The following is a 27,106-nucleotide window of genomic DNA, read 5'->3' as shown; positions in this document are numbered from 1 at the left end:
GTTTAGATCCGAGCTGCTATGCAGCTACGGTAGCCATGACGTTTAAAGGTCTTAATTATTCCAAAGTACAGTCGGTGGAAATGAAAAGCACATCCAACTTGTGAAGGTTTATCAAATAAAAAACTGCGAATAAGCGATTATGAAACTGTTTTCCCGTTATACGCCATTCCGGTTCACTGGTCCAGTAGTTTACTATACGATAAAGGCAGCCTGTTGGCGCCAACATGACGTCAGTTTCACACCCGCTCGTCAATACTCTATTAAAAAAAAAAAACAAGCCCCTCCTTTTGTGGGTGGGTATCTATGTCCTAGCGATATCGTGATAGGCTCTCAGTTACTCCAGTCTGCGGGCGAAGACAAGCAAGTAGCAGGCAAGAAAAAAAAAAAAAAAAAAAAAAAAAAAGACTCTCTGGCTTCTCCTTTTCTCCGATCCAGCAGCAACAACAACCCATGAATAAATTATCGCAGCCCATTGTGCAAGCACCGAGCCTGGATTCATAGCCAGAGTGACGCTGGGGCAGCCGGAGTACCGCCGCGCAGAGGAGCAGCGAGACGAGCCCAGCAGCTGGGAGGCTTGAGTGGTTTTTTTCCCTTGCAGTAGCACAGTAGTCATTTTATTATAGCCGCAGCAAGACTCGGGGTTAGCAGCTGCTACTGCAGTGAAACACAGTGCAGACAGCGTGTTTTTTTGGATAGTAGTTTTAAAAAAAAATAAAGAAATGGAGACGATTGTTAATATTTCTGTAACATAACCCTCTTTTTCTTGGTACGGGAGAGGAAGGAAAGGTGTGGGGGGTGGGGGGTCTAGTATTGTGTGGACCAGCGAGGCTTGCAAAAACGACAACTGCTTGATAACTGCTGTGTACCTCGCCTGAGACCAGAGAGGCAGCGACGCGTTTCTGCACCGATACCCGTGTGCTGTGGACCTGCCGAGGCGGCTTCACTCAAGGTAAGCGCCGCTTGCTGTTCTCTACCCCGGGTATCCCCGCCACAGCCTCCACGGCTGCCTTCCCCACCATAGTCCGCTGGTCAGCGGCTACTGCATGAAGGCTTTGTCGGGCTAAGCGGTTCGGCCGCTCGATGGAGGACAACCGAAGTGTTTGGTTTTTTCTGGTCGGGTGGTCAGCGCTATAAGTGGGGGGGGCGCAGTTGTAACACAGAGTAAATGTACCGTAATGAGAAGGGCTGGCTAATGCAGTCAATCATAGAGTATATTATTATTATTATTATTATTTATGATTGGCTTGTGGTTGTAAGTGCACAGAATCCGTGCGACAGTGCTTGATTTATTATTATTATTATTATTTCACTATTATTATTGTTATTTTATTTGTTGCAGGCGCCTCTGTCGGTACTCTGGCAGTGCAGACTGTACCACACTACAAAATGTCTGCCATTGTTTCACCTCATTGGGAAAGCGCTGCCTCTGCTTCAGCGTTTCCACCGCGCTGTGTGTTCGCTTTTGAAAGTAATTTTGCTTTGTTTTCGTTGCTGGACGGTGTTGCGGCGCTTTGTAAGGGTCGCTGCTGCTGTTATTGCTGATAACACCACGGGTTTTAATGTGCTTTCTTTATCCGGTGTAGTGTTTGGCTTGTGGTGCCTCTATCAGTTTATCATGGTTGGGTTTTATCTATTTTTAAATACCGCGCAACGGAACGCATCTTTTGTATCGTGAACATACCCCGAGTGTGTAATTATACTAGCGCCACTTTTAAAACATTTTTATCAAACATTACCAACGATGCTCGTCCAGTTTTTTTTTTAATTTTATTTTTTTTTTTTTGGGGGGGGGGGGGGGGGGGGGCTACTACTGATTGGAACTAAAACTGGCTACCAAACTTAATTTTTGGCACAATAGCCCCCCAATGTTACATTTTACGGTGTGACCATGGTTAACGTTTTAACGTAGGGCACACCAATCCAAGTAAAACGCAATACAATTTTATAAGAACCGTAATTTGGAGAGACAGGGCCGCAGGAATTTAAGTTATAAGTAAGCAATTTGAAGTTTTTAAGTCATGTTACGCTGTATATAGCGCAGTGTCTTTCCTTTTTGAGGTTGTTCACGGTGCACCGCATCATGCTTCGGTAAAACGAATACAGCAGCATCCTGCGAGAGTCTGGTATAGAGATAGTCGGTAAGATTTAGACTGACCATCTCCTAATTCATGCAAACCATGGGGGGGTCGGTTTGTTCGAGAGTGCTTGGCGGTTGAAATTCAAAAAACGAGAACGTTCTGAAAATTTAAAAAACGTTCCACGGCGGTTGAAAGCCAACAGAAGACGTTGCATTCGACGGCTGTGTTACCGTTGACCCCCCTCCCCGCTACAAAACTAAGAAATACCTGTATATTTAAACTGGACCTACATTTAACATCTAAACTTAGAATAAATGTTATGGGAGCTTCCTGACGGTTGACGCTTTCCTGGTTCTCTCGTGATTAAGAAAAAAGAGACGGATTTCTCTTAATAGGCTTGTGGAAAACCGTCCAATTCATTCCCCCGTTTGCCTCAGAGTAGTGAACGTTTCTTCGTGGCGTTTCCCTTCAGCACCAATTCTCATAAGTTAGCTCCTTCACGTACGGTAATATAAACCGGTATTATCATTCCTTTAAGCGATATTCATCCTCGCAGTACTTGACCCTCGTTGGATACAATTTCTCTTCGCCTGACCTTTAATTGTTATACTTGATTTAAAAAAAAAAAAAAAAAAAAAAAAAAAAAACACACACACATAGTTTTGTGAGAAGCCATTTGGTGAGAATCCTTCCCTAGCGGAATGTATTAAAACTCGCCTTCGCCCCTTGTGTTGAAGAAATGAACTTGTCTGCGCGGGACTGCCAGTTTCAAGCCGATTCCGAGCTGCTACGCAAAGGACCGTTTAACTCGGGACGGTAGTAATTATAACGCGAAACATGGGGGGAGCTTTTTGGTAAGACTGGCACTGGGTGGCGGTTAGAATAAAAAAAAAAAACGCCAAAATCTGAAGGATGAAGAAACCGGTCCAGGGCTGTTGAAGCCGCCGGGAGACGCTGTGCCGGTCCAGGGTATAGCTGCTGTCTGGCTGCCATTTTACCACACGACGACTCCCGCTTTTCACAGAAATCGACAAAGCGTCTCATACAGCAGTCCTTCAGTAAAACAAAACAAAAAATTCAACTGGATAATGACCCTGTAGATACTTGTGTTGTGTGGGAAATTTTATAGAAGACAGGGATGGCAGTAACACCCCCACTGCATAGCAGTTTGATCCATTCCAGGTTTTGCAATTAGTTTAATCAGACAGCCTTAATTTAAGCTTATTCCACTATACTTAATGCACTATTTCATGTATTATGCTGCTATCATATATTCTGCACTTTCCACTGTATTTAATGTATTATGCATTTCTCTCTATTTGAAGTGTTATGGATTTTCTTGTTACTGCATCTTGTAAAGCGCTTTGTGAGGGTTCTCTGCTATGAAAGGCGCTATATAAAGTAGATTGAGTGATTGTTTGTTACCTATACGCTGTGACTGATCAAGTGCCTATTAAAACCTGGAATGGGGGAAACTGCTGTGCAGTGAGAGTCTTAATTCCATCCTGTATTCAGAATAGCTTGGTTATCTTGTAGAGATTACAGTCTCGCTCTGTCTCTCGCAATTGTTTTTTTTTTTTTTAACAAACATAGCTTCTGGGTTTGGGCTTGCTGGCCGTGAGGTTATATTTAACTACCGCAGCCAAGCAGAGACGCTGCAGACTGAGCCTCTCAGCAGCAGGGATGGGAGTAAGACTAGCATTGAATAGCAGTTTGATCCATTCCAGGTTTCACTAGGAGTTCAGTTAGACACACCTGAGCTTCTTCCTAGACACACTGTGACTAATCAAGCTCCTAGTAAAACCTGGAATGGGCAATACTGCTATGCAATAAGAGTTCAGTTTGACACCATCCCTTCCTGACCACAAAGCCAGATTTTCAGGAACAGCGGCTTAAAACCTGGTTCCAGGAGACCACCGGGAGACCTAGTTTGAGGGGCTGAGCAGCGGCCTGAACCCCAGTCTCCTGAAACCAGGTTCCAAGCTGCAACGTGGCTCAACGTTCCCTCAGCTTTAGTTTGGTTTCTCTAAAGCTACAGACAGTGTCCCACGATCAGATTCTACAGCACCCAGGTATTCTTCAGCAGTCAGAAGGCGACCCTTGTTGACGGCCCATTTTGTTTCCATTCAGAGACACAAGAAGATCATTTTTGTTCCTGCCTCGATCTCCGCTTCCTGCCTCCTCTCCTGCGTGACGGAGAGAATAGGATTGCTCCTGCTCCTGCTTGCAGCAGTGTGGGGTTATAAACCAGGGGTAGCGTTTAGGCACTATGATCAGGTCACTGGCCTGGGTTTGTGACACGGTTCATGGCTGTAACCATGTGGGAACAGCATCACACGAACCTCTCTGTGCTCCGAGGTCATTCGATTCTGCCCTTGCTGTTCTGAAGACAGAGAGAAAGGGCGAAAGAGCTTTTAGCTGTAATGCGTAAGACTGGAGCAGACAGGCTTCTGACATCAGGGAAGCTTGAGTCGCTTAATGTTTTTAAAGCATTTTAGATTAGATTTTGAATCCTGATTTTTATGCATCAATCCATTCATATTGTCATTTTTAGTCTTTATTAATTTTATTGTCTTTCACTGTCTTGTTTTGTTGCTGTTAATTATTGTTCCTCAGTAACTGTTGTTTTTACTCATCAATCTTTATAAATAAATCAGTAAACTTTACCCAGAGGCATTGTGGGATAGAGGTTTCCTGTCAAGATATCGACACTTGTTTCTGTACGGTTTTGTGAAAGCTGGAGCGTGTTTCTGTTCCACTGAAGAATTGTTTGATCTACTCCAAATAATAAGCAGGCATCATTTGCAGTTTACTGTACCTACAACACTCAGTTCTGTGCTATGTCTGTGCTGTGCTGTCGTATTCTGTTCTGTTCTACTGTAAGAATCTGTTCTGTTTCGAATATCACGCGGACTGCTAAAAAAAAAAAAAAAGCAAGCCGCTGTGTAGTTTTGGAAGAGCTGTTTCTAACCAAGCTTTTAAAATCAGTTTGTTTTGGTTCCCAGCAGCTGATTGGTCTCAAAGTTTGGTCAAGTCGGGTCAACTGTTATGCAACAAGACAGAGTCTCGTTTTCGCCCCCGGCTGCTCTCTAGAACAGACTGTACTTTTTAATTGAGAGAACGAGCATGAAAAACACGGGCCGTGCTTCCTGGCAGCTCCGTGTGCCGAGAGTGATGCAAGATCTGCACCGTGACATGCTGTACCCTGTTTTTTTTTCCCCTCTACACCTTTTTCTTTTTTAATCTGGATTCAGTTTGCTTTTCCTGCTCTCCGTGGATCTCTCTTCCTTACCAACAGATTCTTTTTCCCCTGCGTCCCGCGCTGTGACTGCAGTGCTGTCTGGATTTCTGCACAGTGCAGCCTTGGCTTTTAGAATAAAGTGTTGAGTTCAAAATCCGTTCTCTTAACGCCTCCTTTGACGCGGTCGCTGGCTGCACCCGCCACCTGCTTTACCGGGCTGCTGAGAACGGCTCTCTGCTTCAATCCCAGGGAAGGGAATGAGACTCCTATTGCACAGCAGTGTCGCTCAGTCTGGGTTTTCTAACAGCTTGATCAGCCCCAGTGTGTCTAGGTAACAAGCTCAGGTGTGTCTGATTTATTAAACTTGCAGTGAAACCAGGAATGGATCACACTGCTCTGCAGCGGGAGTCTCATTCCCATCCCTGAATCTGGCTGCAGTAAATCTTTCCAGTGCAGCCCTGTCTGTGGTTGCTATTGCCAATTTGAGGAAACCTGTCACTTGAGGGGTCACCAGTCTTGGGGTCACACTTTCTCTATTCGCAGTGTGAATAGTGCACCAGTCTTGGGGTCACACTTTCTCTATAGGCAGTGTGAATAGCGCACCAGTCTTGGGGTCACACTTTCTTTATAGGCAGTGTGAATAGCGCACCAGTCTTGGGGTAACACTGTCTGTAGGCAATGTGAATAGCACACCAGTCTTGGGGTCACACTGTCTCTATAGGCAGTGTGAATAGCCAGTCTTACCCAAGTCTGTAGGGATACTATAAGAAGTTGTTGGTTAGCTGTCTCAAAGTTGTGTGTGTGTGTGTGTGTGTGTGTGTGTGTCTCTCTCTCTCTCTCTCTGTCTGCTGTCTCTAGCACCCACCCGCAGACACTCGGAGCTTCTTGTGAAACAAATTAGCGAAGTGACTAAGACCCGCCCTCCACTGCTGGGCAATGCATCATCCCAGCCCACGCGAGCCTGCGACACTCTGGGGCTGAGACAGGCCTGGAGATGAGGGGGGGGGGGTGCGTGCAGAGCAGCACGACTTTGCAGCTTTGACCTTTTAACATTGAACAGCAGAGAGGCACGAACTGAACTCTGGATCACTGGGACGGAGCGCTCCGCAGAAACCAGGGGCTCTGACAGTCAGGAGGGGGTGGGGGGGGTGTCTCTGGCGTGGATCAAGGCTGATTTCACCATTCAGAGTGAATTAAGAGACAGCTGCTCGGGTTTGTGATGATCGCTGCTTTTCTTAACTGTGGAGAACAGCGACCCACACAAACCCAGGCAGCTACTTCTCCACTCGTTTCACTGTGATCGGTGAATCAGCCCTCTCGACAGCATCTGTGGAAACTCGCTTAATCTGAATAATGCTGGGATGTTAAGCTGTACCACAGGGAAGGGAATGAGACTCTTATTGCATAGCAGTTTGATCCATTCCAGGTTTTACTAGGGGCTTGATTGGCAGCAGTGTAGGTAACAAGCTCAGGTGTGTCTCTTATTAAACTCATGGTAAAAACCCGGAACGGATCAAACTGCTGTGCAACGGGGTTCTTGCTTCCATTCCTGGCTAATGTTTTCAAGCCTGTGTTAAACCCACACCTTGACTCCTGCAGCACAGTGGCTCGCTGGCTGTCCCTGAATGACCCCAGTCAGGGTGTGCTCCACACAGGATAAGGCTGCTGATTCGCAGCCTTCCTGTGGCTCTGCGGAGCGACACAGTGCCCTGCACCCTGGGAGTCCGGCAGCACAAGCTAGATTAACTGAAACCAATTCCGGGACGGGAAACCTTTTTCAACCAGAAGTCTCTCTCTTTTATTATTATTATTATTATTATTATTAGTTATATTGTGCCCGTTGTGAAGAATTTAAAATATACTACAATCAATTAATCCAGCAATAGTCAGTCATTGCCAATCATTGCGACAAGGGTACACTTGGCAGGCGTGTGAATCAAAACTCGTCTCAACGAGGCAGGCGGCGAAGGACTTGTCAGTTCGTCAGTTTTTGTCCAATTTTGTGCAGGATTTACCTTTTTCTTTAACTTTTATGACTCTGTTAGTGACGGACTGTGCTTTGCTGTTTCTCTCTCTCTCTCTCTCTCTCCCCCTCAAGTATTTTAGGAATGTTCATTGTTTCCAATTTCCAAAGCTCAAGTGTGTATTATTATTATTAAATTAACAGTACAACCAGGATTGGATCAAACTGCTGTGCAACAGGAGTCTTATTACCATGCCTATTAATAACAATTATAACAATAATAGGGATGGATATGACTCCTAGTGCAGAGCAGTTTCACCCATTCCAGGTTTTACCATCAGCTTGATCAGCCCCAGTGTGTCTAGGGAACAAGCTCAGGTGTGTCTGATGTGAACTCCTAGTGAAACCAGGACTGGATCGAACAGCTCTGCAATGGGAGTCTTATTACCATCCCTATTATTATATTATTATTATTATTATTATTATTATTATTATTATTATTATTGGGATTGTATTGCACATACATCAGGGTTGCCCTGTCCCAGGTGTTTCTACGAGTTTGGTTGGCCCCAGCGTGTCTCCTCCGAGTTCATTGCTGGATGCTGGCGGTTATTTCCCAGCAGCCCTTGCAGCTCGGGCCGCGTTCAGTTCTTTACCAAAACTGAAAAGATGGAAGCAGTTGCTTTGCTCTGATATTCTCACAGTTCGGTCGAAAAATCCAAAATAAGAGAATATTAAAGCCCGCAGAAGTCTGCTCGTCCTGGATCTGGAGTCAGTGTTTACACCCCCTCCTCGCTTGGTTGGTCAGTGTTGTGACAGTTTTATTTATTATTATTGATTTATTTGACAGACATCTTTATCTAAGGCGACTTGCAGGTGTTCCAGGGCAGTGCAGGGCTACAATGCAGGCTTCATATTTAAACACAGTGTAGTTTACAGTAAGTGTAATAATAATAATAATACTGCTAGAATACAATATGAACTAGGATGCAGCCAGTCAGGATCGGTGGAACGGAAGGCAGCGAGAGACAGACCGGTCCAGAGGCTCTCCGGTCTCTGGTTCCGCATATCCCGCTTTGGGAAAGGGTCCGAGAAAAATCCAGGTCTGCTCAGATTGGCAGCCAGCGAGGGGCGGCTCAGTAACCATGGAAACAAGGCATCCGGGGTGACAGCGGTTTGAAGCATGAATTAAACTGAATTAAACTCAAAACTAGGAACGACTCGGACCACTCTGCAGCCTGTGGGGCTTGATGAGGGGGTTGGGTTCAATATTTGCTTTTGCTTTTGTTTTATGTGCAACCACTCCCAGTTTTGAATCATCCCCCCCCCCCCCCCCCCAAAAAAAACCAACAAAAACTCCATATGCCTCCCAGCTAATCCCAGGAAAACACAAGGAGCAAACAGCAGGGATTCTGTCGAGAGCCGTTTTCAATTGAGGGGAGGGACGACTTCAGTTATAATGTCTTGGGGGCCCCCCCTGCCCCCAGTTGTAATTCCTTGGACAATGTGTTTTTTTTTGGGGGGGGGGCAGTTAAGCAGCAGAGGTTTGCTTGTCTTTGTCAGGGGCAGTGTTACCCAGATACACACACACACACACACACACACACGGAGGAGAGAGGCTCAGCTGCTCTTAATCTCGTTATCCATCCGCTGGCAAACAAAGCGTTAACCTTCCCCCTCCCTCCAGTGCTGCGATTAGACAGGATAGGGAGGGGGGGAGTGGTGGTAGTGATGTCATTAATTTACTTTAGAAAACTGTGCCCCCCACCACCTCCTTTCTCACACACAGGGATCAATGCATGGCCCAGATATGTTGTATTTTACAATATTTGTTTGTAATCAGTAGCAGACCCTGATATTGATGACACAGCCCTCTGAAATGTCTTTATAATATACAGCACTAGACCCTGATATTGATGAAATCCAGCCCTCTGAAATGTCTTTATAATACACAGCTAGAACCTGATATTGATGCGATCCAGTCAGCGTCTCTAGGTAACGAGCTCAGGTATGTCTATTTATTGTTAAACTCCTTGTCAGATCAGGAATGGCTCGGACTGATATGCAATGGGAGTCTTACTCCCATCCCTGCTTTAAAACATGTGAAGGAAGAAGTTACAATTTCACAAATAACTGCATGAGAAACGGCGTGTGTTGCAGGGACAGAGAACGCTCTTTTGAGCCAGTAAACCAGTGCAATACCCCAGTAGATGCCGCAATGCGTTTTGGGTCACAATGCCTGTAATGTTGTGCCGGTTGCCAGGATACGGATGTTGTGGTGATGATGTCATCGCGTGATGCGTTGCATGACGTTGTAATGACGTCGGGTGATTCATGTCTGAATGCTGATGTCTGATGCTGACTCACGTTGTAATTGGCATTGCCAGTAGCTCTGTAGTATTCTTTTTTAACCACAAACACAAAACCAGGGATTGGAACGAAGACTCTCGTTTAATACAGTGTGATCGACTCCTGGTTTCACTGGGAGTTTAATAATCAGACACACCTGAGCTTGTTGCCTAGACACACTGTGTGCTGATCAAGCGCCTGGACTGGGTGACACTGCTGTGCAATAGGAGTCTTGTTGCCAGCCCTGGTAATCCTGTTTTAACTTGTGTTTTGTTGAGCAGACAAAAATGAATACACAGCAATCTACCGACCCCACCAGACATGAGAGAACTGTGGTTACAGCAATGCAACGAAATCAATTTCAGTGGGTCTCTCTCGTAGCTGTTTCACTCCGCTCCTGTGTGTGTGTGTCTCTCTCTCTGTGTTTAAGGGAGAGCTCAGTGCTCTGTGTGTGTGTGTGTCTCTCTCTCTCTCTCTCTCTCTCTCTCTCTCTCTGTGTCTAAGGGAGAGGACAGTTCTGTGTGTTCAGTGCCAGCCTCCTCATTCCAGTCCTGGAACAGAATGTACCTTCACTGTTTTGACACACAGAGCAGGAGGAGACTTCTGCAACAACACCACCTCACTGGATTTCATTCATTAATTTATTATCACAGGGATGGACGTGAGACTCCCAGTCCTGGCTTCACTAGGAGTTTAATTTCAGACACACCTGAGCTTGTTAACTAGATACACTGGGGCTGATTAAGCTGGTAGCAGTAAAACCTGGACTGGGTGACACTGCTGTGCAATAGGAGTCCGATTCCCAGCCCGGGGGGTGTCTCATCGATGTACTGCACTGGAGCCCCACGTGTTTTGTTTAGAGACGGCGCTGGAATATTTCCCGAAGTGGTTGATCTGCTCTTGTTTTGTGCTTTGTTTGCCGCAGTGACTCCCTCCCTTAAGGGATGCAGATTTGCCAGCATGCAAATGAAGCTTGTTGGTTTGGGATCCGGGTCAGATGATTCGCAGACAGTGTTTGCATGCAGCGTGTCGATTTTCCCTCTGATCAGTGAGAGAGATTACCGTGACATTTCAACACGCGTGGGGTAGGGGGGTGACACACTGAGGGCTAATCAAGCTGCTAGTAAAACCTGGATTTGGGTGACAATATTCCCATATTCCCAGCCCTGATTGGTATCGTGATGTTAGGGAATCTCATACACTGCTATTGAACTGAGTGGCTGAGTGCCTCTTCATGTCGACGTGAAAACTGGACAAGCAGCTGTGTGTGTGAATAAACTTGTTATGTTTAACAAACTCAAAATAATTCTGAAGCTTTTTGCAGTCTGTATTCTTATTATTTCTTTTATTTTCCTGTTGATTTTGGGGGGATATTTGGGCTGCTGTCCCGAGGAGGGAGGGTTAGGGTTAGATCTATTCTTTTTGCAGCAGAGCGCCCCCTCCCCCAGTGTGCTGCACCAGGGAGGGGCTGCGGGACGGTGGCTCCCCAAGCAGCCTTTGCTTCCACTGAGGCATTAAAGGGTTAAGCAGCCAGCAGTCTGTCTCTGTTTGATGCAGTGTGCTGAGGAGGTGTAAGGGTTAACTGTGTTGCAGTGTGCATGTTCTGCATTGTGTGTTTGTACGTGTGTGTTTCTGTTGTGTGTGTGGAGTGTAATGTTGCGTGCTTGCGATATGTCTTTGTGTGTGAGTGTATTTGGACAGGGATGATAGCTGCTTGTGTTTTTATGTGATTAGAGGAGGCTTTGTGGTCCAGTGGTTAAAGAAATGGGCTTGTAAGCAGCAGGTCCCCGGTTCCAATCCCAGCTCAGTCACTGACTCACTGTGTGTGTGACCCTGAGCAAGGTCTCTGGATAAAGGCGTCTGCTATATAAACTAGTAATAGTAATAATTATTGGGGTCTATAGGAGTGTGACCTCTCTGTCTGTCTCTTCGCAGGCCCGCCCGCTTGCTGAGTGTGGGGGCTCGTCGCTGCACCCAGAGGCCGTCCGATGAACTCCATGAACCCCATGAAACCCTCCCTGCCTCCGACCCCACACAGGTAACGCTGCACTGCACTGCACACAGGTAACACTGCACACACAGGTAGCACTGCACTGCGCTGCACACCCCACACAGGTGACGCACTGCGCTGCTGCGCCGCACAGGTAACGCTGCGCTGCGCCGCACAGGTAACGCTGCGCTGCGCCGCAACGCTGCGCTGCGCCGCGCAGGTAGCGCTGCGCTGCGCACCCCGCGCAGGTAGCGCTGCGCTGCGCACCCCGCGCAGGTAGCGCTGCGCTGCGCACCCCGCGCAGGTAGCGCTGCGCTGCGCACCCCGCGCAGGTAGCACACTCTACAACAATACCACACACTCGCTCACTCTCACACATACTGTCACACACACTCTCTCTCTCGCTCGCTCGCTCGCTCACTGGGAGACTTGGGGGTTCCTCAGGACCACAGCCTCAGGACACAGCCACCCAGCCTGACTTCCTGTCGCTCGCTGACTCACTTCCTTTGGTTTGTGGAGAGGAAGCGCTCGGCTCCCGCTGGTGAAAAACAACAAACGGCAGAGACTGCAAAAGAGAGGAGAGACACGCTGACACACTCACCCAAACAACAAACGGAGACTGCGAGAGAGGAGAGACACGCTGACACAATCACCCAAACGACAAACGGAGACTGCGAGAGAGGAGAGACACGCTGACACAATCACCCAAACGACAAACGGAGACTGCGAGAGAGGAGAGACACGCTGACACAATCACCCAAACGACAAACGGAGACTGCGAGAGAGGAGAGACACGCTGACACAATCACCCAAACAACAGAGACTGCGAGAGAGAGGAGAGACAAGCTGACACACTCACTCTCTCTCTCTCACATACTCACTCTCCCTCTCTGTCTCCTCCCACTTTTTCTCTCTTGTGGCTCTGTGTCGATGGTGTCTCCGTGGGGCGTGAAGTGTGCAGCTGGAACATGTGACTTTGTAAACGTTCTCAAGAACACACGACACACGCACCCTTTCACACAGAGAGCCTGACACACATTTTTGTTTTATTTATATAGGCTGGTAAATGGATATTAATATGTAGTATCGCTGTTTGCGTTTATTGTCGTGCTTGATCCGTGTCCATTGAATGAATTTAAAATTCGAGCTGGACTGCACTCCTGACATCTGGAGTCTGTCCCTCTAATTGGCTGTCTCGCTGATCGGCACACCCTCTTATCCTCTGTCCCCTCCCTTGTCCTGATATCAGACCCAATCCCCCCCCCCCCCTTTCATTGTCAAGCCCCGCTTCATTCCCTGACGCAGTCCTCTGTCCTTCCCCCACTGTTTCACTCACCCTATCCCCCTTCTCTGTCTGACCCTAGCCCCTCCCTCTGTCATGTATAAGACCCGCCCCTGTGCTCTCCCATTCCCTAGCCCTTTCTTCTGTCTATTTATCACCCTAGCAGTATAACACCCTCTCCCCTCTCAAACCCCCCTCTCTTGTTTTGCAGTGACAGCTTCTCCCCTCTCTCCTCTCCTCTCCTCTCCTCCACTCCTCCTCTCTCTCATTTCTCCTCTTCTCCCTTCTCCACTCTCCTCTCCCCTCTCCTGTCATCCTGTCAACTCTCCTCCTCTCAACTCTCCTCTTGTTGATTTACAGTGACGGCTCGTATTCGTATGATCCTGTCTCCTGGCAGCAAGGCGCCAACCAGCCCCCTGGCTCTCTGTCTGTGGTGACGACTGTGTGGGGGGTGACCAATAGCTCGCCCAGCCAGGTGGGGGCGCAACTGTGTGTCTGTGTCTTAGTGTGTGTGTTGATGGTGCTTGCACTGTGTGTGTTGATGGTGCTTGCACTGTGTGTGTTGATGGTGCTTGCAGTGTCAATGTTGCTGAAGGACAGTAAGCCCTGCTTTAAGAGTTCATGCATCATGTATTCTGCACCTAAAAAATGGTATGAAAACAGACGTGACATTAAAACTCTCCTCTCCCCTCCACTTTCCCCTCTCCTCTCGTCTCGTCTCAGCAGGTTCTGGGGAACCCGATGGGCCCGGGTGGGAATTCGGGGGGCAGTCACATGCTGCCAGGCAGCAACCCCGGAATGAACTCTCCGCAGTTCATGGGTCAGCAGGGGTACCCCGAACACGTGCCCAACAAAGGGTACCTTCAGCACAACATGTACAGCCGGGGGGGTTACCCCACCTCGCAGGGCTATGGGGGGGGCAGGTAAGCAGCAAAGACTCTCTGTGTCACTCTGTCTCTCTGTGTGTGTCTTTCTCTCTCTGACTGTCCTCTCTGTGTCTCTCTCTCTCTTTCTCTCTCTGATTCTCTCCTCTCCGTGTCTCTCCCTCTGACTCTCCTCTCCGTGTCTCTCTCTCTTTCTCTCTCTGACTCTCTCTCCTCTGTGTCTCTCTCTCTGACTCCTCTCTGTGTCTCTCTCTCTCTCTGACTCTCCATGTCTCTCTCTCTCTCTCCTCTCTGTCTCTCTCTCTCTCTCCTCTCTGACTCTTTCTCCTCTCCTTGTCTCTCGCTCTTTCTCTCTGACTCTCTCTCTTCTCTGTGTCTCTCTCTGTGACTGTTTTCCAGTCCAGCTCTCTCACAGACCCCTCCCTCCCTCTCCTCTCCCAGTTACCCCGGGGGTCCCAGCGGCCCCGGCTCGATGGGGATCCAGCAGCACGGGTCCCGCCCCGCCTCGGACTTCACGCAGGCGGCCACCGCTGCCGCGGTAGCAGCAGCAGCTGCCACGGCAACCGCCACTGCCACAGCAACAGTCGCTGCGCTGCAGGAAAAACAGAACCAGGAGCTGGGCCAGTACGGGCCGGTGAGTACCGGACCGGGTACAGTGCACTACACTGCACACAATAAAACAGTGCAATACAGGGCAGAGCTCTGTAGCACAGTGCAACACAGGACCGTGTGCGACTCTGCCTCCCTCTGGTGGTCAGTCTGTGCCATTGCAGCAGGTAGGAGGTTGTGTGATCCAGTGGTTAAAGAAAGGGGTTTGATACCAGGAGGTTCAAATCCCAGCTCAGCCACTGACTCGCCATGTGAGACCCTGAGCAAGCCACTGAACCTCCTTGTGCTCCGTCTCTCGGGTGAGATGTTGTAAGTGAGTCAGCAGCTGATGCATAGTTCACACACCCTAGCCTCTGGATAAAGGCATCTGCTAAAATAAAACAAAAAAACACACAGAGCTCTTTTATATCATTATTATTATTATTAGGATTTTTTTTATTAACAATAATAATAAGTAATAATCTCTCTCTCTCTCCCTCTCTCTCTCAGATGGGTGGCCCCTCCTCCTACAGCAGTCAGTTCATGCCTCACTCCGGGCCCCGGGGGCCCCCGGGCATGGTGGGGGGGGTGGGCCACGCTAGCATGGCTGCCATGGGCATGGGCCCCTCCCGCCCCCCCTCGATGGGGCCCATGTACGCAGCGGCCCAGGGGCAGCGGCTCCCCCAGCACCCCGGATATCCTGGGCCCCCCCAGGGCCAGCAGATGGGCCCCCGCGGACAGCAGGGGCTCAAGAGAACCTACAGCGCTGAGGTGAGACAGAGAGGGGAGAGGGGGGGGGAGACAGAGAGACAGACACACACTCGCACTGTACATTATACACACAGATGCAAACACTGAGACGCACACACACATTTTACATTCTAAGCAGCGTGACACCAGAGAGGAACCCCACTACAGAGGGGAGGGGTCTCCAGTCTTTCTGGACTGATGCACATCTGAGAACAAAAGGGAAGCTGTGTAAAAACTGAGCTTCAAATAAATAGAAGTCTATATAAATATATATAGACACACACACGCCCGCAGTATGAATACAGCTTACACACAAAAAGAGAATCCGATTTCTAATGATTTTCTCTCTCCCCCCCCCCCCCCCCCCAGGGGATACCCCACTCCTCAGGTGAGGAGTCATACCGCGACCGGGACCGTTACGGCGCAGGCATGGGGTGGTCGGTCACGTCATGGTGTCGCGCTCGGCCCCCTCCCCCTCCTACCCGGTCACAGGATACCCCTGCAGGATGGGGCAGTGTCACTAGGGGGTCGGTCCCTCGTCCCCGTCATGGTACTTCAGGAGGGTTGGGGTGGGTCATGAGTTCCAGAACAAGTGTGAACTCCTATTGGTTCCAGCAAGCTCCTATTGGAAGTGACTCTGCAGCAGCAGTTGATGAATCAGAGTTCACCCCCCCTGGTCTCTGTGGATAAAAGCATCTGCTGAATAATAATTGAAAGTCTTTATCACAGGCCTGAGTTGTCTGTGTGTGTCGGTTTGATTATTTATTTATTTTTATTTGTTTGTTTGTTTTTAGGATCAATGAGTTTTTTTTTTTTTTTCCTGTGCAAAAAAACTAAATCTAAAATATAAAAAAGCCCATCAGGTTGTTTTAATGTTGCAAGGTCCTGGGGGAAGGGTGCAGCTGTGGTTTGCAGCACCCTGCCATCGAGGCAGGGTTGAAAGAAGGAAAAGTTCAGTGTTTGTGTAATCATAGTTGCGTTGTGCTCCCGCAGTCAGCTGATCACTTCAATGGACAGGGCAGCAGCCTGGCAGGAGGAGGAGGGTACAGCAGCTTCACGCAGCAGCCAGTCAGTGGGGTAAGAGAACGCACTGCCTTCACCGTATACTCTGTGTGTGTAATATATTTATTTAATGAAACTTGCCAATGAATAATTGAACTCATCCAGACCATAGAGACACTGGTCTTTTTGAAATAACAGATTCTCTCTCGCTCTCTTTCTCTTGCGCTCTCACTCTCTTGCACGCACTCTCTCTCTCTCTCTCTCTCTCTCTCCCCACCCCGCCCCCCCTCAGCCTGCCCGTGTGATGCCAGGGTACCCCAGTTCTCCTCTCCCAGGGAACCCCACTCCGCCCATGACCCCAGGAAGCAATATGGCCCCCTACATGTCCCCCGGACAGGATGTGAAGTCGCCCTTCCTGCCGGACCTCAAGCCCAACATCAATGCACTGCCGCCTCCGCCCCCTTCAGGTGAGACGCAGGACCGCAGGCGGGATTCGCTTTCTGCTATCGAACCCTGGGCAGAAACCAGCCAGCCTGCTGCCTCCACTGGCTCCTAGTGTGAAACAGGGGCTGTCTGCCAGACCTGGGTTCAAGTACCATTGTAACTGTCCTAATTCATCTGCTTGAAGAAGCAGCAGCTGGGATTTGTGTGGATTTCTGTTCTCCGCAGAGTCTGAAGAGAAGCAGCGATCATCTCAAACCTGATTCACTCTGAATGGTGAATCAGCCCCTGATCCACACCAGCCACCCTCTCCTGAATTCTGCAGAGAGCTCCGTCCTCATGATCCAATAGTTGTTTTGTTCCGATCCTAATAGGAATTAATAAATGAATCGATACGCACACGCACGCATGGTTTTGCGCTCAGTTAGGTACAGTGTAATCTGACTGGGCTAATTAATCTGAGTAGTTTAGTTTATTTTTAGCACTTGCCTCTAACTGTAGAACTGTTTTGTTTAAGCTGGAACTGTATATCCCCTTATCTGACAAATTTTAATAAAAATTTGCTTGTGGCTCTGTGGAGTTCGAGGGGAGGGAGGTGAGATGGGGAACAGAGCCGAAGATGTGTGCATTATAAACAAATACCTAGACACGAAACTGAACCTGGTCCAGTTACACACACAGAGTTTAATGGTACGATCGGATCAAATGCATGCGGAACGTTTAATAAAACATTCTAATAATAATATGTTGTCCATTGCTTACCGCCCCCCAGGTAACCCTAGCGATGACCTGCGGCTGACCTTCCCCGTGCGGGACGGCGTGGTGCTCGAACCCTTTCGACTGGAGCACAACCTGGCCGTGAGCAACCACGTGTTCCAGCTGCGAGACTCTGTGTACAAAACACTCACGCTGAGGTGAGGAGCGGAGAGACGCCCCTGAGCCAGTGACCCCCTGAGTCCCTGCACCCCTGAACAAGGCTTTCAGTTAATTCAATGGCAATCGTTTCCACTAGAAGTCTTTCTCAGTGTCTTCAATGTATTCTAGTTTTCCAGTCGTGATTCATTCCAGTATTGTGTTCATTCTCTCTGCGTCGCCCCCTGCAGGCCAGATCTGGAGCTGCAGTTCAAGTGTTATCACCATGAGGACCGGCAGATGAACACGAACTGGCCGTCGTCTGTGCAGGTGAGCGTGAACGCCACGCCGCTGTCCATCGAGCGCGGGGACAACAAGACCTCCCACAAGCCGCTCTACCTGAAGCAGGTGTGCCAGCCGGGCCGGAACACCATCCAGATCACCGTCACCGCCTGCTGCTGTGTGAGTCCAGCTCTGCCGAGCAAGCTGCACTGTTACTGTACCACTGGAGTTCTGGGGTGCTGAATCTCTCTCTCCTCTCCTCTCGCAGTCTCACCTGTTCGTGCTGCAGCTGGTTCACAGGCCCTCCGTCCGCTCGGTGCTGCAGGGGTTAATGAAGAAACGTCTGCTGCCTGCCGAGCACTGCATCACCAAGAGTAAGAGACACACTACATGCACTGCATCACCAAGAGTAAGAGACACACTACATGCACTGCATCACCAAGAGTAAGAGACACACTGCATGCACTGCATCACCAAGAGTAAGAGACACACTGCATCACCAAGAGTAAGAGACACACTGCATCACCAAGAGTAAAAGACACACTGCATCACCAAGAGTAAGAGACACAGTGCATCCACTGCATCACCAAGAGTAAGAGACACAGTGCATCACCAAGAGTAAGAGACACACTGCATGCACTGCATCACCAAGAGTGAGACACACTGCATGCACTGCATCACCAAGAGTAAGAGACGCACTGCATCACCAAGAGTAAGAGACCCACTGTATCACCAAGAGTAAGAGACACACTGCATGCACTGCATCACCAAGAGTAAGAGACACACTGCATCACCAAGAGTAAGAGACACACTGCATGCACTGCATCACCAAGAGTAAGAGACACACTGCATCCACTGCATCACCAAGAGTAAGAGACACGCTGCATCACCAAGAGTAAGAGACACACTGCATGCACTGCATCACCAAGAGTAAGAGACACACTGCATCCACTGCATCACCAAGAGTAAGCGAGACACTGCATCACCAAGAGTAAGAGACACACTGTCCACACTGCACGCACTCCACCCTGCATGCACACAGAGTAAGAGATTGCATTACTGTACACGTACACACACACACACACACACACACACACACACACTGAATAGCCTGTCTGTCACTGAGACGCTAACCCCCCCCACCCTCTCCTCTCAGTCAAGCGGAACTTCAGCAACGGGACGATCCCGGGGACGCCAGGTCTCAATGGGGAGGACGGGGTGGAGCAGACGGCCATCAAGGTGTCTCTGAAGTGTCCCATCACCTTTCGCAGAATCCAGCTGCCAGCCCGGGGGCATGACTGCAGACACATACAGGTGAGAGGGGGGGCCATGAGGCGGGGGGAGGACTCCTATTGCACAGCAGAAACCGCCCACTTCGCCAGCCTTTACAGGAGCTTGATTAGCCGCAGTGTGTGTCGGTGTGTCTATCTATGTGTGTGAGCTGTGTGATAATACCCAGTCTCTCTCTCTCTTCTCTCCCCTCTCTTCCCTATCTCTCCTCTTCTCCGTCTCCTTTCTACTCTCCTCCTCCTTTTTCTCTCCTTTCCTCTCATCCCTCTCTCTACCCTCCTCTCTACCCTCCCTCTCCTCTCTCTCATCCCCCTCTCCTCTCTCTCTTCACCCTCTCCTCTCTACCCTCCCTTTCTCCTCTCCTCCTCCCTCTCCTCTCTACCCTCCCCCTCTCTCTCTCCTCTCGCAGTGTTTTGATCTGGAGTCCTATCTGCAGCTGAACTGTGAGAGAGGAACATGGCGTTGTCCTGTGTGCAAGTAAGCAAACTTTTTATATAGTTGGTTTTACTAAAATAATACACTGTAGTTTAACAAGAATATATTTCATCCAGTGCCTTCATCAGCAGACAGAAATCGGACGACTTTGCATTACAAAGGTTTTTCTGCTTACACCTTCGATTTTATTGAATTGTCAGACGTCTTTATCCTTGCTGACTTGCAGGTGTTCCAGGGCAGTGCAGGGTTACAATGCAAGCTTCATATTTAAACAGCGTAGTTTACAGTAAGTGTAATAATAATGCTGCTAGAATACAATATGAACTAGGATGCAGCCAGTCAGGATCACAGCAAGTTATATCTGCAGTGACAGATTAGCAGTGCAATAGTGCAAGGATAGCGCATCAGCTGAGGATCCAGTAAGGTGGTGCTGAGGGCAGGAGAGTCCAGTGCAGAGCAGGAGGGGTGGAGCAGGAGATCTGGTTTGGGTTTGCGACCCTGCTTACCCTGTGCCAGGGCCCCTCCCACATGAACTAACTGGTTTGGTTTTGTTTTTTTCTCCTCCAGTAAAACAGCGTTATTAGAAGGACTGGAAGTGGACCAGTACATGCTGGGAATCCTTATTTACATCCAGAAGTAAGAACTGCATTGCACCAATCACCGTCTGTATAGAATGAACTGATTTGTTTCATGAAGTGGAATGAAAGCTGCTGAATAATGTCACATTATATATATATATATATATATATATATATATATATATATATATATATATATATATATATATATATATAGTGTGTGTGTGTGTATGTATATACTGGTACGCTGATTCACGATGTGGTATTGATCGGGGTGATGGATCCCTGCGGTATTGATCAGGGTGATGGATCCCTGCGGTATTGATCAGGGTGATGGGTCTCTATGGTGTTTGTCAGGGTGATGGGTCTCTGCGGTATTGATCAGGGTGATGGGTCTCTATGGTGTTTGTCAGGGTGATGGGTCTCTGCGGTATTGATCAGGGTGATGGGTCTCTATGGTGTTTGTCAGGGTGATGGGTCTCTGCGGTATTGATCAGGGTGATGGGTCTCTATGGTGTTTGTCAGGGTGATGGGTCTCTGCGGTATTGATCAAGGTGATTGGTCTCTGTGGTATTGATCGGCGTGATGGGTTTCTGTGGTATTGATCAGGGTGATGGATTCAGTGTTAACGTCTCATCTCTCTGCAGCTCTGACTTCGAGGAGATCACCATCGACCCGGCCTGCAGCTGGAAGCCGGTTCCGATCAAGCCCGATATCAAGGAGGACCCGGACGGGCCGGCGCCGAAGTGCTGCCGCACCATGAGCCCGAGTCACATGATCCTGCCCAACGTCATGGAGATGATCGCCGCGCTTGGACCCGGCTCCTCGCCGTACCCTGGGCTGCCTGCAGGGGGCAGTGGAGCCGCGCCAGACTACCCTGGCCAGAGTGAGAGACGGCTTTAATACAGACTGAGAGGAGCCGCTTTACACAGGGGCGACTCGCACTGAGAGGAGCCGCTTTACACAGGGGCGACTCGCACTGAGAGGAGCCGCTTTACACAGGGGCGACTCGCACTGAGAGGAGCCGCTTTACACAGGGGCGACTCGCACTGAGAGGAGCCGCTTTACACAGGGGCGACTCGCACTGAGAGGAGCCGCTTTACACAGGGGCGACTCCCACTGAGAGGAGCTGCTTTATACAGGGGCTCTTTTATGTAGTCCTTAGTGTCTTCAGTGTAAATTCAATGGCAATCGTTTCCACTAGAAGTCGTTTCTCAGTGTCTGTATTCAGTTTGTTTCAGCTCCTCAGTTTTGACTCTCTCTGACTCCCCTCTCGCTCCCTGCAGACTCTGGGTACCCCAGCCAGCCCGGCTTCGCTGACTTCCCCCCTGGCACTCCCCTGCCTCTGGGGGAGTTTGCCCCGGGTCCACCCCCCCTCTCCTATCAGTCCGACCTGCCCAGTGGCCTGCTGACCCCTGAGAAACCTGGGAGCCACACCATGCCTGGACAGGTCAGTACAGGGCAGTGAGGGACAGGTCAGTACAGGGCAGTGAGGGACAGGGTAGGGCAGTGAGGGACAGGGCAGGGTAGTGTACTTGCCATTTTTCTTTCTTTTATTCCCTCTATTCTCTTGTTTCTTTATCACAAGAGAGAATGCTGACGGACAGGGCACTGTTTGAAATCTTAGGATAAAATCAGATGCAGGATGGATTGTATTTCTGGTTTGTATTGAATCTCTTCTCTCCACTCCTCAGATGTCTCACCCTGGGAGGATGGATCAGTCCCACAATGCTTTGCAGCAGCACCACCAGGGTCTCCAAAGCAACCCTCACCTTGGCAACCAGGCCCCGCCCCTCCACTCCCGTAACCCTTCCCAGAATGCCCGGCTGCAGCAGGTTGCCGGGGGGGCGGGCCCCCACGGGCATTCCGAAGGGTCGTTTGGGCCTGGAATGGGGGGGCCGGGAGAGGTCCCTGAGCCGTCCCTCGATGTAAGCACCCAGCCCAAAAACAAAATCAGTCAATCAGTCTCACCTTTAATGAGTGCAGAAAGACAGTCTGCTTGAACTAATTACATAGGGTTAGTGTGTACTAGAAGAGAGCTCCACTCAACACTGCAGAGCTGTATAGAGGTCTATAGGAAAGAGAGCTCCACTGACGGTACAGGACTAGCTAAAAATAGCTAGAAGCAATGAACCTGTTGCTAGATCTGCCAGTCTGACTGAGAGAATGCAGCATTGGCAGGTTTCATAAGACAGGGAGACAGACCAGCTGCAGGTTGTGATGGAGTGAAGTAGGTGGCAGACACACACACACTGAGACACCCCAGCTACTAAGAGAGAGACAAACACACGCTGAGACACCCCAGCTACTAAGAGAGACTCGCACACCGAGAGACGCACACACCGAGACACCCAGCTACTAAGAGAGAGACGCACACACTGAGACACCCCAGCCAGTGAGAGAGACACACGCACTGAGACCCACCCACTGAGAGACGCACACACACACTGTGACCCACCCACTGAGAGACGCACACACACACTGTGACCCACCCACTGAGAGACGCACACACACTGTGACCCACCCACTGAGAGACGCACACACACACTGTGACCCACCCACTGAGAGAGACGCACACACAGTGAGACACACACACACTGAGACACCCCAGCCAATGAGAGAGAGAGACACACCCACTGAGAGACACACACGCACTGAGAGATGCACAGAGTCAGGGTTCAGTGTCGGTACGGGAGAGGAAAGCTCCGTCCAGCCACCTGTTTAATGCTGTTGTGCAGCTGCTGAACGTTCCTCTCATTATAACAGCCAGTCCTTTGTTCAGGTTGTTTAGCAAATATACCCCGAGCTGTAGAGCAGAGAACCAGAATAAAAATGCAAACGACAAAAACTGTTTCCATGTTAAAAATGAAGCAGCAGGTGTGAGATCCAGATGCTGTGAGAAGCAGCAGGTTCCTGGGATTGCATTCACTCCACTGCAGAGCTGCGACCCTGCTTTAGGGGAGAATTAGCATTCCTAGCGGCATTATTATTATTATTATTATTATTATTATTAATATGATTATTAATCTCATGGTTGCTTGTCTCATTCTAAGCAGTCAGTTTGCTCGGTTGTTCAGCTCTGCTTGAGCTAATCTCTCAATCTCTCTTTCTCTGTCTCTCTCTCTAGTTGCTGCCGGAGCTGACGAATCCCGACGAGCTCCTCTCATACCTCGGCCCCCCCGACCTGCCCAGCAACAGCAGCGAGGACCTGCTCTCACTCTTTGAGAACAACTAGGACTACAACTCCCAGCGTCCACTGCGCAGCACGCCGACAGCCAATACAGAGGAACTACAACTCCCAGCGTCCACTGCGCAGCATGCCGACAGACAATAGAGGAACTACACCTCCCAGCATCCACTACGCAGCACGCCGACAGACGGACTACTCCCAGCGTCCAGGAGACCACAATATCCAGAGCCCACCTATAGACAAAACAGGAGCTACAACTCCCAGAGCGCACCGCTGGCTGAAGCTGATCTCCACAGCTTCTGTGTCTGGCTGTGAGAACTGACAGAGAAACTACATCTCCCAGATTCCCCTGCGGTCAGTGCGTCTGGTCTTACTGAGTTCTGCAGTTCTGGAAGCGAAGATAAAACTAAATCGAGGGAGGAAGCCTACAATTTGTAAATCTCAACGAAGCAAAAAAAAAAAAAAAAAACACACACACTATCCCAGGTGCTTCTTTTTATTGAAAAAAAAAAATCTATTTGAGAAATGATTTGGACCTTTTTTTTTTATCAATCAAGTGTTTAAAAAGAAAAGGGAGAGAAAATTGAGCAGCATAATTAACGAGAGTCTCGATCCATCCCTGTTTCTCTGTTCCAGGGACTTCCAGTTGATATATTTCGAGGCGTCGTCACTGTTGTGATCGTGGGACTGCTGTCATTTCGAAGCCCGGTTTAATTAACAGACACGCAGAGACTTCGATTGACGTCGTTCGCTGCCGCCGTGGTGAGAATCTCGTTTTAAACACAAATCAGCAACGTGTTTGGAATGGATTTTAAAAACTGGAACTGAGGAGAGCCCGGGTTCACCCCAGCCCCGGTCCCCTTGAGCCAGGGTGCGAGGTGCAGTACCTGGTGCGGGACATTAGGGGGCGGTGGACTGCTTCACGAATCCTTGTTTTAAATACGTTTTATTCAATAAACAATAATTAATAATACAAAATAATAATAAAAAAAATGAAGTGTTTTTTTTTAATTAATTTTTTTTTCGGGCACGCAGAAGAATATTGACATGACTCTTGGAGCGTGTTTATTTGTTCCAGCAGCATTTTAAACAGCAGCCTGGGTGCTTGGCGTGTGCTCGTTTTGTTTGTTTGGGGGGGGGGGGGGGGGGGGGGGGGGGGTAATTCCTCTGCAGTGACTGGGGCCACAGAGTTGTGCATTTTGACCCTCGTGGGTTTCTGTAGTTGGTCACAATGACGAGAGACTGATAAGCCCTTCCCCCTCCCCCGTCCCATTTCACAGTGTTCCTGTCATGGTAATTTTGCTCCAGAGTGGACAGTAATGCTGGTATTATTATCCTCTGATGCTGTACAGAGCAAGCTCAGTGATGGGTCTGTGTTGTTGAGAGAATGATTTTTCATTGTATTGGAGAGAATGAAAAAGAAATTGAAATTAAAAGGTGAAGTTTATTATTGTTATTATTATTGTTATTATTATTATTATATTATTATTATTATTATTATTATTATTATATTATTAACACTTTTAAAAAAGCACCAATGCGTTTTTTCCTGTTACGTAAAACGAGGAATTGGAATGTGAATTGGAATGAACACTATTGCAGTCCTTTTTATATAATATATAAAAATACAGATACACACTGACACAGACGCACACAGAGATACGCACACACACAGAGATACACACTGACACAGACGCACACATGGAGAGGCACGCACTGACACAGATATGCATGCACACACAGAGGCACTGACACTTACGCACTGACATGCGCGCGCGCACACACACATACACACACAGAGACGCGTGCTCACACACACAGATACGGGCTGACACACACACACACACATTAAGGAGGTCAATTGTTTCTTGTAAAATGACTTTAATTATTTGTAACCGCCGCTGTTATAAACGATGCATTGGAGCTGCCTGCGCCTCCCTGATGCACAGTTTGTAAAATAATGATGATGATGATGATGATCTCTCTCTGGGCGCGAGGTAGCAGTGCTGCTGGAGGACTGTGCTAGTGTGTGTCACAAGTTAAGATCTGATATATATTATATATATATAATCATAAATATAGATATATACTATATGTATATATAAACTGACATAATATCTATAACTATATTTATATAATATAATATCATATATATGTGTGTCATATTCATTCACACAGGTATATTAGAGATAATAATTTGTAAACCAAATTTTTGTTGATTCTAAGACCACAGAAAACCTTCTGTTGTTGACTTGTAAAGGCAACAACTGAAACTTCATCTATCTTATTTTTTATTTATTTATTTTATTTTTTAATCCAGGCCTGATTTTTAAACACACAGATAAATGCACAATAAATCAGTAACCATTCCCATTCCAGGGAGGGCAGAATTGTTTGCTGAAATTGCAGCTGGTTTTATTGTATTTATTTATTTCACTTTTAAACAGCAAGATTACAGAGAGAGCAGAGTCAACGAGACTCAACACCAACCACTACAAGAATTCATACAGCCCGGACTGAACACCAACCACTACAAGAATTCATACAGCCCGGACTGAACACCAACCACTACAAGAATTCATACAGCCCGGACTGAACACAAACCACTACAAGAATTCATACAGCCCGGACTGAACAACCAACCACTACAAGAATTCATACAGCCCGGACTGAACAACCAACCACTACAAGAATTCATACAGCCCGGACTGAACAACCAACCACTACAAGAATTCATACAGCCCGGACTGAACAACCAACCGCTACAAGAATTCATACAGCCCGGACTGAACAACCAACCGCTACAAGAATTCATACAGCCCGGACTGAACAACCAACCGCTACAAGAATTCATACAGCCCGGACTGAACAATTCATACAGCCCGGACTGAACAACCAACCAATACAAGAATTCATACAGCCCGGACTGAACAACCAACCACTACAAGAATTCATACAGCCCGGACTGAACAACCAACCACTACAAGAATTCATACAGCCCGGACTGAACAACCAACCACTACAAGAATTCATATTTCACTTTTAAACAGCAAGATACAAGAATTCATACAGCCCGGACTGAACACCAACCACTACAAGAATTCATACAGCCCGGACTGAACACCAACCACTACAAGAATTCATACAGCCCGGACTGAACAACCAACCACTACAAGAATTCATACAGCCCGGACTGAACAACCAACCACTACAAGAATTCATACAGCCCGGACTGAACAACCAACCACTACAAGAATTCATACAGCCCGGACTGAACACCAACCACTACAAGAATTCATACAGCCCGGACTGAACAACCAACCACTACAAGAATTCATACAGCCCGGACTGAACAACCAACCACTACAAGAATTCATACAGCCCGGACTGAACAACCAACCGCTACAAGAATTCATACAGCCCGGACTGAACAACCAACCGCTACAAGAATTCATACAGCCCGGACTGAACAACCAACCGCTACAAGAATTCATACAGCCCGGACTGAACAACCAACCGCTACAAGAATTCATACAGCCCGGACTGAACAACCAACCACCTACAAGAATTCATACAGCCCGGACTGAACACCAACACGCATACAAGAATTCATACAGCCCGGACCCCCCGAATACAACGACCCTTCACCAACCGCTACCAAGAATTCATAACAGCCCGGACCCCTGAAACCAACCAAATTATCATATCAGCCCGGGACTCTCTGACACTACACCAAACCATTCATACAGCCCGGACTGAACTGAACCACTACAAGATTCACAGTCACGGACCCCTGCCGAACAACCCAACGCTCTATCCAAGAATTCTTACAGCCCCCGGACACACACATACACACACACACACACACACACACACACACACACACACACATTAAAACTGAATTCAGTTCA

At 48.4% G+C, this 27,106-nt stretch overlaps 1 protein-coding gene across 5 annotated transcripts; it reads left to right on the top strand.

The window, feature by feature from the left end:
* The first annotated feature begins 372 nt into the window (after nt 1-372).
* On the top strand, nt 373-24,642 carry LOC121302338 (zinc finger MIZ domain-containing protein 2-like). Of its 5 annotated transcripts, none has more exons than XM_041232248.1 (18): nt 379-949; nt 11,567-11,669; nt 13,264-13,378; nt 13,630-13,826; nt 14,187-14,421; nt 14,886-15,146; nt 16,119-16,202; nt 16,420-16,594; nt 17,341-17,482; nt 17,672-17,882; nt 17,971-18,076; nt 18,859-19,016; nt 19,402-19,469; nt 19,995-20,063; nt 20,653-20,891; nt 21,292-21,455; nt 21,700-21,933; nt 23,133-24,642. In XM_041232248.1, exons 2-18 carry the CDS (start codon nt 11,620-11,622, stop codon nt 23,238-23,240), a joined length of 2,616 nt encoding a protein of 871 aa, XP_041088182.1. In that variant the 5' UTR covers nt 379-949; nt 11,567-11,619; the 3' UTR covers nt 23,241-24,642. The 5 variants fall into 5 exon arrangements, with proteins under 5 accessions (XP_041088186.1, XP_041088182.1, XP_041088181.1 ...); XM_041232247.1 differs by having other exon boundaries at nt 13,627-13,826; XM_041232250.1 differs by having other exon boundaries at nt 380-949; nt 14,229-14,421.
* Nucleotides 24,643-27,106: the final 2,464 nt, after the last annotated feature.

The sequence above is a fragment of the Polyodon spathula genome, chromosome 29 (assembly GCF_017654505.1).
Source record: "Polyodon spathula isolate WHYD16114869_AA chromosome 29, ASM1765450v1, whole genome shotgun sequence".
Taxonomy (NCBI): Eukaryota; Metazoa; Chordata; class Actinopteri; order Acipenseriformes; family Polyodontidae; genus Polyodon; species Polyodon spathula.
Note: the sequence above shows the minus strand (reverse complement) of the source record. Positions and strands in the feature narration are given on the sequence as shown.